General features: G+C 41.5%; 1 protein-coding gene across 1 annotated transcript; it reads right to left on the bottom strand.

The window, feature by feature from the left end:
• Positions 1-919: 919 nt before the first annotated feature.
• LOC146174182 (uncharacterized) lies at positions 920-9,375 on the bottom strand. The gene is made up of 4 exons (XM_084584288.1): positions 9,078-9,375; positions 7,560-7,575; positions 6,392-6,682; positions 920-1,689 (listed from the first exon to the last, which is right to left on the bottom strand). The coding sequence occupies exons 1-4, from the start codon at positions 9,162-9,164 to the stop codon at positions 1,547-1,549; spliced, it is 537 nt and encodes a 178-aa protein (XP_084440414.1). The 5' UTR covers positions 9,165-9,375; the 3' UTR covers positions 920-1,546.
• Positions 9,376-14,937: the final 5,562 nt, after the last annotated feature.

The raw sequence follows: 14,937 nt of genomic DNA, 5'->3' as shown, positions 1-14,937 counted from the left end.
ATGATGATGATATGCTCTCGATTCTTTAACAGCCGTTTTTAGGTCTTTAGAGTCTCCACCAGCGCAAACTAAAGATTTAGCTGCGGGTGTGCCACGTGGTGCAGCAACATTAATGTCATTCGAAACTATTTTTACACTAGACATTAAGGACGTTTAGTCCATTACAAATAGTCCATACTATTGAACGAAAGATTACGGGATGAGGGTCTGCAGAATATATATTTTTGCGCACTCGCTAATAGGTGAAGGTACGATCGGACTTATGTAAGGAATAAGCTGCTTGCAATACCAAGCTAATGCACTTCAAGATGAAACCACAATATCACGTCCCGTAGATTTATGGTAACGATAGCACGTATCAGATATGCCTGTAAATCTCTCAGTGTGATTGACAGTATAACGCAAGTGCATAAATAAAAAATTAGGTGGACACTTTAGCTCCGCTAGAAGGTATGGCGCCATAGCAGTTTGCAGTCCTCTGCTGTGCTTCCACATTGAGAAACCAAAGAAGGCAAGCAATTTTCACTGCGAAAGCTTCTTTCGAACTTACGACGAGAAGGCGCCATCTGTCTTCCCAACGACGTATCAGTCGTATCTGGTGTTGATGGAGTTACTATGGTCACCGCACGTCAGCGCCACTGAAGTTTTTCAAAAACGTTCTTTTTTTAATGCAGGGTTACGGCGACAGTGACATCTTTCCGACCAGGCGGGCTATATACCCCATTTCATGATAAAAATTATTACCACTGAGGCCAAACTGCGTGGATAGCAGCTCTACGTGAAACTTTTTATGCAGCCTAGTGCATAAGACTATCGAGCCAAGTCCTCATCAAGATTTTTACATACATAGCTAAGGAAATGAAGGGCGGCATCTTATCTGGCACAAATGAAATTTTTCGTGCGAGTTTATTGTAACACGACACAAGAGAAATTGAGATTTGACACAGGGCGTCATCTCGTCAAAACAAACGCACTCGAACAAAATACACACGTCCACGCGTTGAAGATGAAAATATATTTTATATAGAATGCGATCGAAACCACATAATTTACATAAAGGAGCCCACACAAGCGCACGTAACACGGCCCCATAGTGGCAGTAGTGGTGCAAGCCCGTGTTGCATGGTAAAATCCTTGATATGCTCTAGGTATTGTTATCCCTCGACAATGAGGTGAAGGTTTATTTTCCTTCCCCGATGATGCTGGTTTTGCGGTCAGCAGCGATGCAAAGGACTATATAAAGCAGTAGAACGACGGCTTGCAATCCAAAACCCATAAAAATAAATGTAATGAATAACCTTTTAATTCTCGACTATCGCAATATAGATTTCAGCCTCTGGTAACTCACTGTGCAAAGCCCCATTTATTTCGAACTCTTCCGGACATCATATACTGGTCAGGAGGAACGTTTATTTGACCATTTACATGAAAATTAGTGAACTCGGAAGAAAATGTTTATGCTTCGATTAGAACAGTCTTATATAAACGAAATATGCTTGGCTCTCGTTGGTGAAGTTTTGTTGGTCTTCTGCGCTTCGTCTAGTCTTTACTTCAATTTAGAGGTCATATGCCACGTGGTTGAAAGAAACACGGCGCACACAACAGGCATAGTCGGGGTTGACAAGAAAATCGTGCCAGCGCCGGTGTAGGTACCACTGGATCCAGTGATGTCATCCGGATCCACCGGTTCTGCAAAGGGAAGCACCAGAATATCAACTGACTATAATTACTATTATGTGTCTTGGAATATTCAGCATCAAATTAATTCAGTTCAATTCAATTCTTTTATTTCCTTACAAATGAGGAGGCTGGACTAAACGCCATGAGAACGGCTTGACGTGGGCCAGGCTTCTTACAAATTGACGTCTAAAAGGTATGGTCCTCTTATAGTTATCACGATTTAAAAAACACAAGTATTACAAAAATATGCAAATTCACAGAGTATACATCACTTACAGATTTAACTATAGCAAAAAAAGAATACAGAAACAAAAACAAGCATTCGAACGACAGTAAACAACACATGGATAATAAAGAATATTACCTACGTCACGTACGCTATATGACAAAAACAATTTAATTTCAGCAGTGGATTTACCAGACAGATCAAAAGATGCTACTTCCAATCGATTTAAGAAAACAGGGAGAGTGTAGGGTAAAGGTTGGATTGGATAAAATAGTTCGCCCGTGGTGTTGGAACCGTCCAACTTTCAGACTGTCGGGTATGACGGATGAGATCATCCATTCTCAGATTAGCGAAGTGTTCGAGGAAGTTATGACCAGATTTTAAAAAGCTCTCTAGTACAGCAGCAGACTGTTATTATACATTTCGAATATAGGACTAATGTCATAGCGTGAAAATAATGCTTAGAAAGAGAGCGGTATGGAACATTAGCTATACATCGCAAGGCTCTTTTCTGGAGCAAGTGCAGATATGTTAGATAAGTGACACCTGGGCCGGCTTGCACGATAAAGTCCGAGCTAAGTCCAGACTTAAATGGTGTCTTTAGAAAGACCAAGCTTATTTAAGACGGCTCGTATTCCGAACGTCGAACGCTTCGGGTTCATGTTCACCAGAGTGGCTTCCCAGAACGGCCTCAGCAACCACTTGGGGCATTTTTCCTCGTAACACAATCTTAAGCCGCAAAAAGCAATGGCACGGATTTTACACAACGCAAAATTGACGGAATGTGTACATCTTACAGCAGGGACAGTACCAGCGCATCCCTGTATTTCCCTAATTTCTCTACTTAGACACCTGGCGTCCTTGTGTCTTAACCAAGACAGCACTAGAGTCGTAATCATACAAGCAACTTATTCAAGTGAGGACTGAAGCCCAGTCTTGACTCCAGTCTTAAGCGGCCATGCTAGTAGTGGCCTATTCTTTAGACTCCAGTTAAGTCTGGACTTAGCTAAGACAGTCTTAAGACTGTTTTGTGCAAGCGGGCCCTGCTGTGCCCAGAAGAAGACGCAGTATGGCAGTGAAGACACCATTGAATTGTTTGGCATAATGTTAATTTTTTCTGGTAGAATAAATCTTAATCAACACATGACACAAACAGCTGAGGCTACTTTAGAACAAAAATACTCTATATCTTTGTTCCATGTTAGGTGCACAGAGAAGATAACGCAAATACATCAAAGGTACATCTTTAACCAATCTCTGTGTGTATATGAAACGCGTAGAGGAAAATATTGATTACTCCCATGCCACATAAGCTGCCGAAATAAATTTGAAAATGCATACTGGAATTCATATTTTAGTCCTTTAGGCAGCACCAGCGATGGCTTTGCCGTGAGGGGGATATTAAAATCAAAGATGACAAAAGAAAATGGTACAGGTGATTTTCGCGTGAACTTGTAATATCTGATAACACCAAAACGCGCTTTCTAAAAAGGAAAATGTATGGGAATAGAAAACAACCTTTGTATCGTAAACACCTGCCAAAGGGCGAAGCGATGTCAGGAAAGTATGTATTGAACTGAAAAGAAGTGCGCATGGCAGGACAGTTCAGTGTAAATAAGAGTTAAGTAGAGAAATATATTCGGAGAAAATTAAGGGGTTATCGTGCTACATATATGTCCCAGGATGAAACATAATAAAACAAATTCAGCCTCAGCGTCTTTCCACGTGGCGTTAATGAAATTGAGACAAAAATGCTCTAAGCAAGTGGAACATTGAACGGACTTTTTGAATATTCCGTATTCATATCGAATCGATAATTTTAGCGCTCAGTCTATTCCCTGAATCACATTTTCCAGTCGCCGATCACACAGGGTAATAAATAATCAAGAACTGACTGAATGGATGCTGCTTACAATAGTTTAAATCCTGACGGAAATCGTTCAGTATTACGGCTCAGGAAACCTAATGTCCTTCATGCTTTGCCTGTTATTTGTTTAATGGCACTGTCATTACTACTCGGTAGGAAACAGGAATTGGGGCACACGTTTTTATAAAGTATTGTTGCGGATTGGTTCTTTGTAAATGACATCACTGTTTAATTTTTACAGAATTTACATGCATAACCCCAGCGCTAGGCCAATCACATACTGAATACAAATATGTTGTAAAACTGCACAGTGCTATTGATTATCATTATTACGATCAATCACACATTCGTATTGGAATAGATGCACATCCGAATGGATGCCCATGCCTATATCATACACAGAAAATAAAATGAGAAATGGGCTCCGAACAGACCATTGTGGCATTCCTGAAGTCGAATCGACTTAATGCGATATTGTATTGTCAGCAACTACAGGCTGACTTCTAAACACTCAGTATAGTTTAATCCCAGATATTTTAGGTTATTATTATTCCCTCAAAGTTTTCAAATAATGTGTAGTGAAATCGAATGTCTAAGGGCTTAAGAAATTTAAGAAAATGGCACCAACGAAGTACCCCATGTCTAATGCACACGCTCAATTATGTGTTACTATACTGGTTAGGTATTAGCAATGCGTAAGTACCCACGTGGTTCACAATTCTAGTAAAATGGATGTGCTGGAAACATGTACAGGCGCACGTTGTTAAGGGAGCAAGTCGGTACTTGGATACAGAGCATGAGATACCAATGTACGGCTAAACCACGCCATTTCTCAGTCATCATACCAGTTTTTTTGGTGTTTAGCACTTGGTACAAATAACGCTCGCATATCCAGACGAAGAGGAAGCGCATACAGGGTGAATTACAGAAGCCAAGTCACCAGATCCATCAGCCTTCATTCGTTATAGCACTAACGGCATTCCCTTTAATGTCAATGAATATAACAGGCGCACACCGAGTACATTTTTTTTAAATAAACAGTGGTTTCTTTGCCATGAATAGACCTTCAAAACAGCGATCCAAAGAAGGAATTGAAGCATTTGACTTCAGCTACACTGTCGTGAAGAACTCTGCCATAATGGTTGCACTAAACAGCACTAAAAGTTTGTCTTTCCAGTTCAGTTTGATTAAAGTCTAACATTGGTTAAGCCGATCCTTCACTAGCGAAAAAAAGGGTCAGAATATGCATATGTTGCTGTTTGGGAGTGCACTTTGATCCTTTTTGCTTTTTTGTTTCTTCTTTGGAGGATTTGGGGTGTTTATATTAGCACGTTCCGTTCTATAAACGATTCTGCTGAATTTTTTCATTAACTAAAGTTTGCTTTTGACTACGTCTTGCTCTCAACCAACATGACTACAGAAACTGCTCACGCAGCTTGCTCAAGCATGAGAGCATTATAGCCGCGTCGAAATGACTACTTTTTCTACGTCAGAAATACACATTTTGCAGTTAGGCTGCGAGGAAGCAACAAGCCGCTAAAACACCAATCCTAATACAACAACGCTATCCAATGAATTATCGGCATGCGTGAGGTCGCCTTTACTAGGAACGCATAGAATAGTTTTCGCCGGTGCACGCCTAAACTCGTAGGATCCATTAGGAAAGCGCTGATGTTGGGAGAAGTTTCTTGCCGGAGAGCTTTCAGTCGTAATTTTATTTTCTGCTTCTGGGTACCACTCCTGCGATCCCAAATGGCCTCAAACCTCTCACCAATGAAAAAAACAGTAAACGAAGGACCCTTTCATGTCTGTTTTTCATGCACGTGCGAGTACGTGGGCTGACACACACACACACACACACACACACACACACACACACACACACACACACACACACACACACACACACACACACACACACACACACACACACACACACACACACACACACACACACACACACACACACACACACACACACACACACACACACACACACACACACACACACACACACACACACACACACACACACACACACACACACACACACACACACACACACACACACACACAAACACACACACACACGCACGCGCACGCACGCACACACACACACACACACACGTGTATGCGTGTGTGCCTGCATACATGCATATTATAGTATATAAATGTATGTGCGTGCGATACACGACGACCATTATGGCACGATGGAGAATAAATACGACGACAAGGCCTCACTTCTTAGGTCTCTGTGGTTAGCTGTTGCGCTCAAGAGAAGAACATTTTTACGTGTTACTTTTGCGTTGCTTTCATGGCCTTCACTGCAATGACACAGAAAGTTGCTCCCATACGCAGATTTTTCGAGCAACCTTTCTCTGCGCGTACTCGCAGTAGACAAAATGACGCCTATTTCGACATTGCTGACGTGATTGTGCACTATCTGGGCTCACCGTGTACCCTCATAGAAAATATGGTCAATGAATATGCAATTGAATGGGTTCTAAGAAACTTTCTTAAGACATACTATATGCATGTAAGTTGTAGCGACGCTATCAGCAACCAAATAGTTCCCATGACTATTACTGCTGAAGCAGACACACAGGAAGTACACGTACCTCCTTGCGTTGTGATCAGTATCGACTTCGTTGTCGCCAATTCTTGTCCGTCCAGCAGATTCGCAAACGTGACAGTGCAGTTGTATTCTGTCATCGGCTGCAGTCCTTTCAGAGTGACGGTAGACGACCTCCCGCCGTGGTCGTCGCAGGTGAAGTTTCGCTCAGTGCCGGGACCCCGAAGAGTTCCGTAGCAGAGGTCAAGAGCACCGTTTGTGACAGTCGGCACGAACGCCACGACTTCCACCGACCTGGCACCAGTCGCAACGCCCCAGAGCTCGAAGTCTCCTGGTGCTGAGCATTCGAAGAAATAAAAAACAGGTATTATTATGCAGTTTATCTTTCTGTAAACAGCATAAAAACCTAAGAGAGCCTTGGGTTCATGTCAAACTCATGTACACAGAATCTTGCTCCATCCGTGGTAGTACAAGTGATAGCAAAGGTGAGTAATAGAGCTGCTCATTCTTAATGGACTTAAAATGCTGGCATTATGGAGTAAAAATGCAGCATGAATAGTACAAATGAATTTACGGTCTATGAATTATCCACAAAGGTTGTTCATATAAAAGGATTTTCCGCACTCTTCCTATCTGACACAATCAGTTAATCACTGAACAGAGAATTTTTTATAAATTTGATAGTTCAGAACGATGAGTGTAGCGAATGCGAAGAAGGTCATCGAAAAGCATTGAACGAAAAGCATATAAATTTAACTGTGAAAGTAATAAGCTTATAAACAACTGTGTCAATTTTTCTTTTGCATGAAGAAATTATGATTTCCACTCCATTTGAGTTCGGCATGCTCATTTGCATGTACCGCACCTCGTCTCCATACATGGCATAACAGATATGCACATTAGCTTTTGTTTTCGATAATTTCTCAGACGAAGTAACCTTTGCCTCCTATAGGAGTGCTAATTCGTAAAATTAGAGCGTACTAAATCCCGCCTATTTAGAGTTTTGAGAGCATTTGCTTAGTTTTTTGCCGCCTGCTGAACTGCAAGGCATTCAATACTAAATTACAATAAGCTGGAGTTTCTGCACATTTAGGCGATGCGTCTTGGCAAGACATGCATGTTTATTTTCGGAGTTTTTTTTTATTATTTTTTATGCTGAGTGGAAACCAATTTGTTATAAATGGTATGGTGAGGGAACACAGAATGAAACATACCTGCCGGTGCGTCACCCTGGAAAGAAGCAAAAGGAAATGAAATAAGGTCAAGCGGGAACGCATTAGAAAGAAAACGTTCAAACCTCAAAAGTACGTAGCACTGACTACAACGGGTCGTTAGCGAAAACTGTACAAATATATTTTCGCCCCCTCGATGGCATATAATTTATTACCAAGCGTATTCCTCTCATTCCGAGCCGCCTGCGTCATTTCTCCGCTGCTGTGCTCCTCAACTAGGTCATACTAAACAACCAGTTTCACAACCAATTTGTGTTTTATTTTCATGTGTCTTAGAGAATATGCTCTCACTGTTTCTAATAACTTATGTTTATTCATTTAATATATTTAACTTCTGCATAAAATTTACAATCTTAAGAAATATATGTTTACTTAAAGTAGGCGTCACTCTATGCGTGACCATTACATTGTTATATATTCGTCAGCATATATTCAATTCTTACATTTTTGGAACTGTGTATATTAGTGATATTAGAACTACCGATTGCTGCCTCTATGTATATTCTTTCATATTTGCATCTCTGGGTATTGGATTGGTTTATTTCACTGTTGCTAACTGCCTGTTCCTTCTTGAGTTATATACATGCATTTTCATTGCGATTTCTTCCCTTAGTCAAAAAGGTGCAGCCGGTGCGAATTTCCAGCTCCAACGTCTCCTTTTATGTCCATGTAGAGACAATTACTACATGCACAATTAAATCTAGGTAAGTTATGATGTCTTGAAAAATTTCTCGCGCACAACATTTAATTAAAATTCCTACTTTCTTACATACTTTATTTCTAGTGAAGAATAGAAAGCACCGAAGACAAACTATTTTTCGATTTTTTCTGTCTAATTTGAAGTGGATGCGATCAGCACATTTTAATCGGCCAGGATGAAAGTGCTAAGGAAACACAAAAGATTCATATTTAGCACCAGCGTCTCGTGAAGGCATATAGTCACATTGCCCCCCCCCCCCCCCCCCCCCGCCCTGGAGTGAGTCTCCAAGCCTCATATTGTAGCAAAGAACTCGCTTGAAAGTAAAAGTCGGAAACGCACGCTGATCTGTGCATGTCCTTAAATTGCGGCAGCGCACTATTATCAATGCACTGAGTCAACCATGAATCAGACTGTGCACTACTCACTGAGTTCAATACAACTATGCTCCGTACGTTTTTTGTAATTATTTCAAAATCGCTACCCTAGCAATCAATGGCACCATTCCATCAATCATTGTCTCGGAAGATCCTAAATTGATGCATGAATTCCTAGCCTGCTTATATGGGAGCCCTCTGTGACTCATTTTTAGGGCTTATACCCGCTAAAATGGGGATTGTTCTGTTGATTCCTGAGATTATTCTTGCTTGAGCCTTCGTAACAATTGAAAAGAACAGCCACGGTGCATCAAAGCATGTGCAGACTCAGCTTCTGGGTAACACTTAGTTTTGCCTCTGGCCCTCTGTGCGATACATCTATCAGCCTATGCAGAAATGAAACCCAAGTATAAGGTTAAAACTCACCTTGCTAGCACCCACAAACAAAGTCACGACAATGATTGCGGTCGCCGTCAACACTGGCCTCCCAATCCGTTGTTTCCGCGTGGTCATGGCTGAGAAGTTAGTCTGCAAATAGTAGACTCGCAAAGGCACCAGAACCGCCCAACTGCTTCTCGGTGATCCACTCTCTCAACTTCCGGACGAGCGAAGTGTTCTACAAGTCGCAAACTCGACTGAAAGCGCCAAGAGTGTGCACGCTGACTTCTTTTAGTACCAGAGAAGGTACGTGTTGGTGACGAGAGCACTATGCGTGGCTTGCAACCCGCCCTCTGGGAAGCCCAGCCGGCGTCGACACTGACGCATTCGCTTTGCATATCTCGTCGTGGCGCGCTCGGGTACAAGCGACCCGTCTGGATATCAAATCTGCTGACAGATATTGCCGTAGGTGAATTTTGTTTGCGGGAACAGGTGTACATCCTACCATAAGACTCTTCAACTTCGCTAGGTTTTAAGACGCGTGGGCGACATTTCAATGTAAGACACTTCAATGCACTGCGTTGCTCAACCATTGCATAGTGTTTCCTGTATGGAAGACAAAATAGCCCGTCTCGTCTAGTGCGTTCATCACCCAAGTTTTGTTTTCAACCGTGGGTAATGAGCACTCAAACACCATTTCCAGTGTCTTAAGAGGAAGACAGTCTCTTCCCTGAAAACTACGGACTTTCCAAGCTCCAAACATTCCGCAAGTCTCCAACTATACCGCTCAAATAAAGCCGTGCGTAGGAAGAAATGTTCATAAACACGGTACATAGCCAAACAAGCGTAGTATATCGGAAAGTCTAGCTCGGCTTGCCTTATTACTTGGTATGAGTGGAAATCCATTACCGAAAATGAATAATATCACTTAAGTGCAGCTAAGAACACATCTTACTATACTGCTTTTTATGTTCAGGTCAACATTTAAGGATAGCAAGAACAATTACATAATCCCTCCAGCCCAGTTGTCCTTCGTAAGTATAACCCGCGCAGGTAGTGCAGTGGTTACGGCGCTCGACTACTAGGTCCAAGCATACGGGATCGAATACAGGCAGCAGTGGCCGCTTTTCGATGGAGGCGAAAAGCAAGGCGCCCATGTTGTGTGCGCTGTCAGTGCCCGGTAAAGAACACCAAGTTGTCGAAATTTTCGGAGCCGTACGGTACGGCGTCTCTCATAGCCATAGAGCTTTGGGACACTAAACCCATAAGCCGAACCAAACATCACTAAGTAGCGTCTTCGGATCGGACACTGCAAAATAGCGTTTGCTCTGAGCGTATTAACAGCGGAGAGACTGAAGAGATGTGTTCAGAAAGCGCTTTTCCGTGATCTGGAAACATATCCTGGTTAATTATTATTTCTTTTGAGAAAGCGGGAATAGCGCTATACTTATACGAACTCCAATGTTTGTCGCAATCAATCGCCCTTGCTCACCTTCTTCAGCGAGCTACGTTTACGACCTGTGACGGCATTGGCACTAAAATGCCTGGCGATAATGCCACTCGAGCGTTAAGCTAGTGAAGTGGAACCTGCATAAAACAAACTGGTGTAGTAAACGCTTGGAAGCTTGCTTAAGCACGCTCTCTGTAGAATCGCTCTCTGCAGAATAAATTCAGCGTATAGGAGAAAGTAACCTGTAAAGTGTTCGAGATAAAGCACTCTAGTCTCCATGTGCCCTCTCTAGTAACCGTCATTGGTTGAAAAGGGCCTCTTTCACCTCTTAACATTTGAATCTAAAGAGTTGTGTGAGGCAGCGGAGCTAACCCAGTGGCTACCAGTTACTTTATCCGCTAAAAGGCAAGAAACGATTCTCGCTCTTTGTTGAAAAGTAAAAGCATATGCAGTTTATTCGGTGCGGTAATGAGGTAGACGGACAATAGCGTGTTCTCGTACGGTTTTCTGATGGTTTAGCATTTGCTTTTGGATTCTTCTCATCAAGAACTTTTCCGCGATATGAAACTTGACGCTGCGGCATAAAGTCAATTTTATCTCTATCAAGTAATTAACAATAATTAGGACAATCAATTAGTACAGTGCAACAAACTCGGCCTAAGCTCTACAACGATATTGAGTTGATCATGTAGTGTAAATTTACATTTTTTGTCACTATAGCTAATTAACTACAGTTAAGATGTACAGTTAGGAGTGCGCAATTATACTAATATAAACTGCATAAAGACATATAACTTGTGTGGCTTATGTACCTAAACCGAGCCACAGAACGTTATGAGAGTTGAGTTGCTATGGCTAGACTCGAGGTTTAATACTGAGGCTGCGCTGAATGTCATTGGGATGCAGTCCAGCGATACTTGAATTTTGCATTCAGGACAGCTGCCGCTATGAAATGAGTTGTGAATATTCTAGTAAAAGAAAGAACCTAGACCCTGCGGAAATTTGGAACAAACTCGCTATTTTTTTTTTTTTGTAGCTCTATGCGGCCGCATTCACTAATAAAGTTGGCAGCAAAACGCTACGGCAGAGTATTTTACATGGCAGGGCCACTTAAGGTCTGTTTCGCAATTTAAATAAAGCTTCTGATATCGCTGCGTCGCCTGTTTCTTCGTTGTGATTATCTTCGGAAGGAAAATGCAAAACAGCGACTAAATTTACGAGATCGAGACTTTGCTCTAAAGAGGCGGAAGTGACATGTCAAAAATAGGTTAAAGAAGTCGCGATAATACTATCACTCCATGCGCCAAACGAAATTCAGCATGTGCCACATATAAGACCCAAGAAAAAAAGAGGCAAACCTAGCGGCTTCATTATGGATACAGAGATGGCAGCCTACAACTATGGACAGAAAAAAACATATTCGATTTTGTTGTTGACCGATGTGAACGAGATATTTATAGAGATAACTAGAAAGTAGAATAAAAAACAACCACCTTTATCTTTTAAACCTAATAACGAAATAGATGTGAATAAATAATTGTCGGAATTAATAATTACGACACAGAAACTGAAAACAACTCCTACGACGATCTTCTTCTCTCTCATTAATAATTTCCACGGTTATGTTATTCGCGTTGATATGCACAAAAAGATTCCCTATGCATTTCTTAGTGCCACTGGTAGCTCCTTTCTTATATAAGGCGCGAGCAATACTATTTTGTCAAGTTTAAAACCAATTCAACAAGTGATTAGACTCAGAATGTTCAAAAAAACATAGATCAAATTGACGGAGTATGTAAGGGCTGATATAGCAGCACTTCAAAGAGTGTTAAATTCTTTAACGTTGGATAATAAAAAGCATCAGTTCTGCAGACCGATCGGTGCACTGATGATGTCCCTCTTGACATTCCAGTGCCCTTTCTTCTTCATTATAATGTGCTGTCAGGTGTAACCAAAACGCACCATTCCATTGAAACATTTTTCACGCCTCGCTCATTTTATAATGGAAAATGAAAAATTCGCACAATTAACCAAAGTACTTTTTTCGTGCCCAGCAGTCAACGTGTTTTGCGATTAGGAAGTATCCACACAAATTAAAGACGAGGCGAGAACGGACAGGCGCCTCGTCTCCTTGTCTGTCATTTGTGCGTGCAAATGTTTTTCCGCCAGTGTTTTTTTTTTTTTTTAATTATACAAATTGCTAAACCAACTAGCCCGGCAAAGCTCTTTACTGATTAGAAAGGAATAGCATGCACCATTACTTATACCGTCATCTGTAAGCCCGACACTGATATGTGCTTAGTATTGTGCCTCGTCTTTCATCTACTTTACCTGTTGGTTGTCCTACTGAGGTTTTAGAGTTTAATTACTGTTGAAGAGTTCCTGCAGTGCATGGTTAGTGGCACGTGCTGTAGAACCAGCTGACATTACCGGCATTAAGAGATTATGTGCACGTGAAAGACATATCGGACAACCATGACTCAAGTATGGCGCCCATTCAAGCCTGCATACGCCAAGAATGTTTGCTCATCGTTATCGCTTCAAATATGGGCTCCGAGTAGAACAATAATATGTGAGATTGGAATCTGTACAGGGCAGATCTTTATATCAGTCGTTGTTTTAGACCAGGTCTCTCGCAAAACTCGCGTCAGTGCTCTTCACAAAAGCGTCACGGTCAAATACGTATTTTAATATTAGTGTACAGGAATCTTCGTGGCGACGGCTACACGAAATAATCAACATATTAATAGGCAATAAGGAACAAAGCAATATTGATTCGTATATGCGCCCGTGCGGCTACACATCGTAGTACTGAACCAAGCAATTCTAGGATACAAAATTATGTGTGCTGTGTAGGCAATTGACAAGGTAATTTAGGATTTTGATATTATTTTTAGAGCATTCTTGCCCTACGAACATTAAGAAAAAATTGATTTGGTTATCGTTTGCCTGTCTCACTGCGAACAGTACGCGCCAGCACTCATTTCTTCGTTGGAGCTGGGAATAGAATTCTTGTACTGGTTGTACGGGCTGCGAGCTGCGAGCTGGAGGCCCTTAATACATATGAACCTATGTACGTGTTTGTCACGGTGCTTGCGTGATATTTTTTCCCTTCGATAAAGCTACCTTGGCTACCTTGTTAACTTTGTGTGCGGTTGCACGAGATAACCGTTACCGATCCTTCAGTGGCTTCTGGGCACTCTTGTCAAACGTACGTTGCATTGAATATTTTGATTACCGTTTAACATTGATTGCTTCCCGGCCTTTGAATCGGCAAGGTTAAGCACCACTGCCGCATTGCAGTTATGACTGTACAAGTGATTAAGTTTTTTTTGTTTTCTGTGAAATTAATAATTAAAAGCGTTCCGTTCGATTCAGTTGATGGCCGCCTCTACTTTCACTTAGTCACCTTAAAGAACCCGAAACATTGTCTGGAACGGTGCCACACCTTCAGCTGTGTATTTTAATCAAGGGTGCAACAGCGTAGCAAATTCTTGCGAAGTGCTGAGATATTTATCAAATAATTATTGCAATGATTCAAAAGGCAGTTTTATCTCGTTCTTTTCAAAGCACAATTAGTGCTTCATACACTAGTCTAATTAGCCGAGAATGTCGACAAGCAAACAGCGCCAGTGATGGCTGCCGAGAAAGTGTACGCCGCGTCAATCACATAAATAGCGTCCTCTTTATCAGCTGATGTCGATCATATGCACAAGCTGCCCAATTTTATTTTTCTTTCCTAGTGACGAAACGACTAGTTGCTATAGGACGTGCGCGGAGGAACACATCTACGCGACACGCCGTGCTTATTGGGCCAGAGCACCGCAGGTTTCACAGTGCTCAATTCACTTGTGAGAAGGAGCATAACCGTTTCAATTTATTATAATAGCTGCTTTCTTGTACGTTCTTCTCAGGTATATAATTTTAACTCTCTACATAATTTATGCAGGCCTCAAAACAGTCTACCTTTTTTACTGATACATCACTGCTAACTGGTTAGTAAGCATGTAAAAAGAGTTGTACAAAGTGCCGTTAATATTGACATTCCTAGCGACGAAATGCTACGATCTCTCTAATGAGTATTTTATTGGGAAGATAACCTATATTCTTTACTGCTACAATCATATTAGCACAGGTAACATTATAGCGCAAGTCGTCCTGCCATGTTTTCTATATTTATTGCTAGTTATAACTAGCAAAGATTTTCTAATAGAAGCTCGGTTGTAGCCTTCTTTCTCTCTATGCATAGTCAAAAACACAAACACAACGTTCTACAAAACGCTTAAGTTGGCTGTAGCATCGACATGTGTTGCGATGTAGCTGCCTATACTTCGACTAGTCCAATCTATAACACCATTACGTATTTTCGCTTTTTTTCTAGTAGACATGGTTTATACATTCAAGATCTGTATACAAATACAGCCTTTGCCCTTGCGGTTTGGTTTTAGTTTCTTATGC

Source organism: Amblyomma maculatum, chromosome 11 (assembly GCF_055883805.1).
Source record: "Amblyomma maculatum isolate TAMU_Amacu chromosome 11, ASM5588380v1, whole genome shotgun sequence".
Lineage (NCBI taxonomy): Eukaryota > Metazoa > Arthropoda > Arachnida > Ixodida > Ixodidae > Amblyomma > Amblyomma maculatum.
Note: the sequence above shows the minus strand (reverse complement) of the source record. Positions and strands in the feature narration are given on the sequence as shown.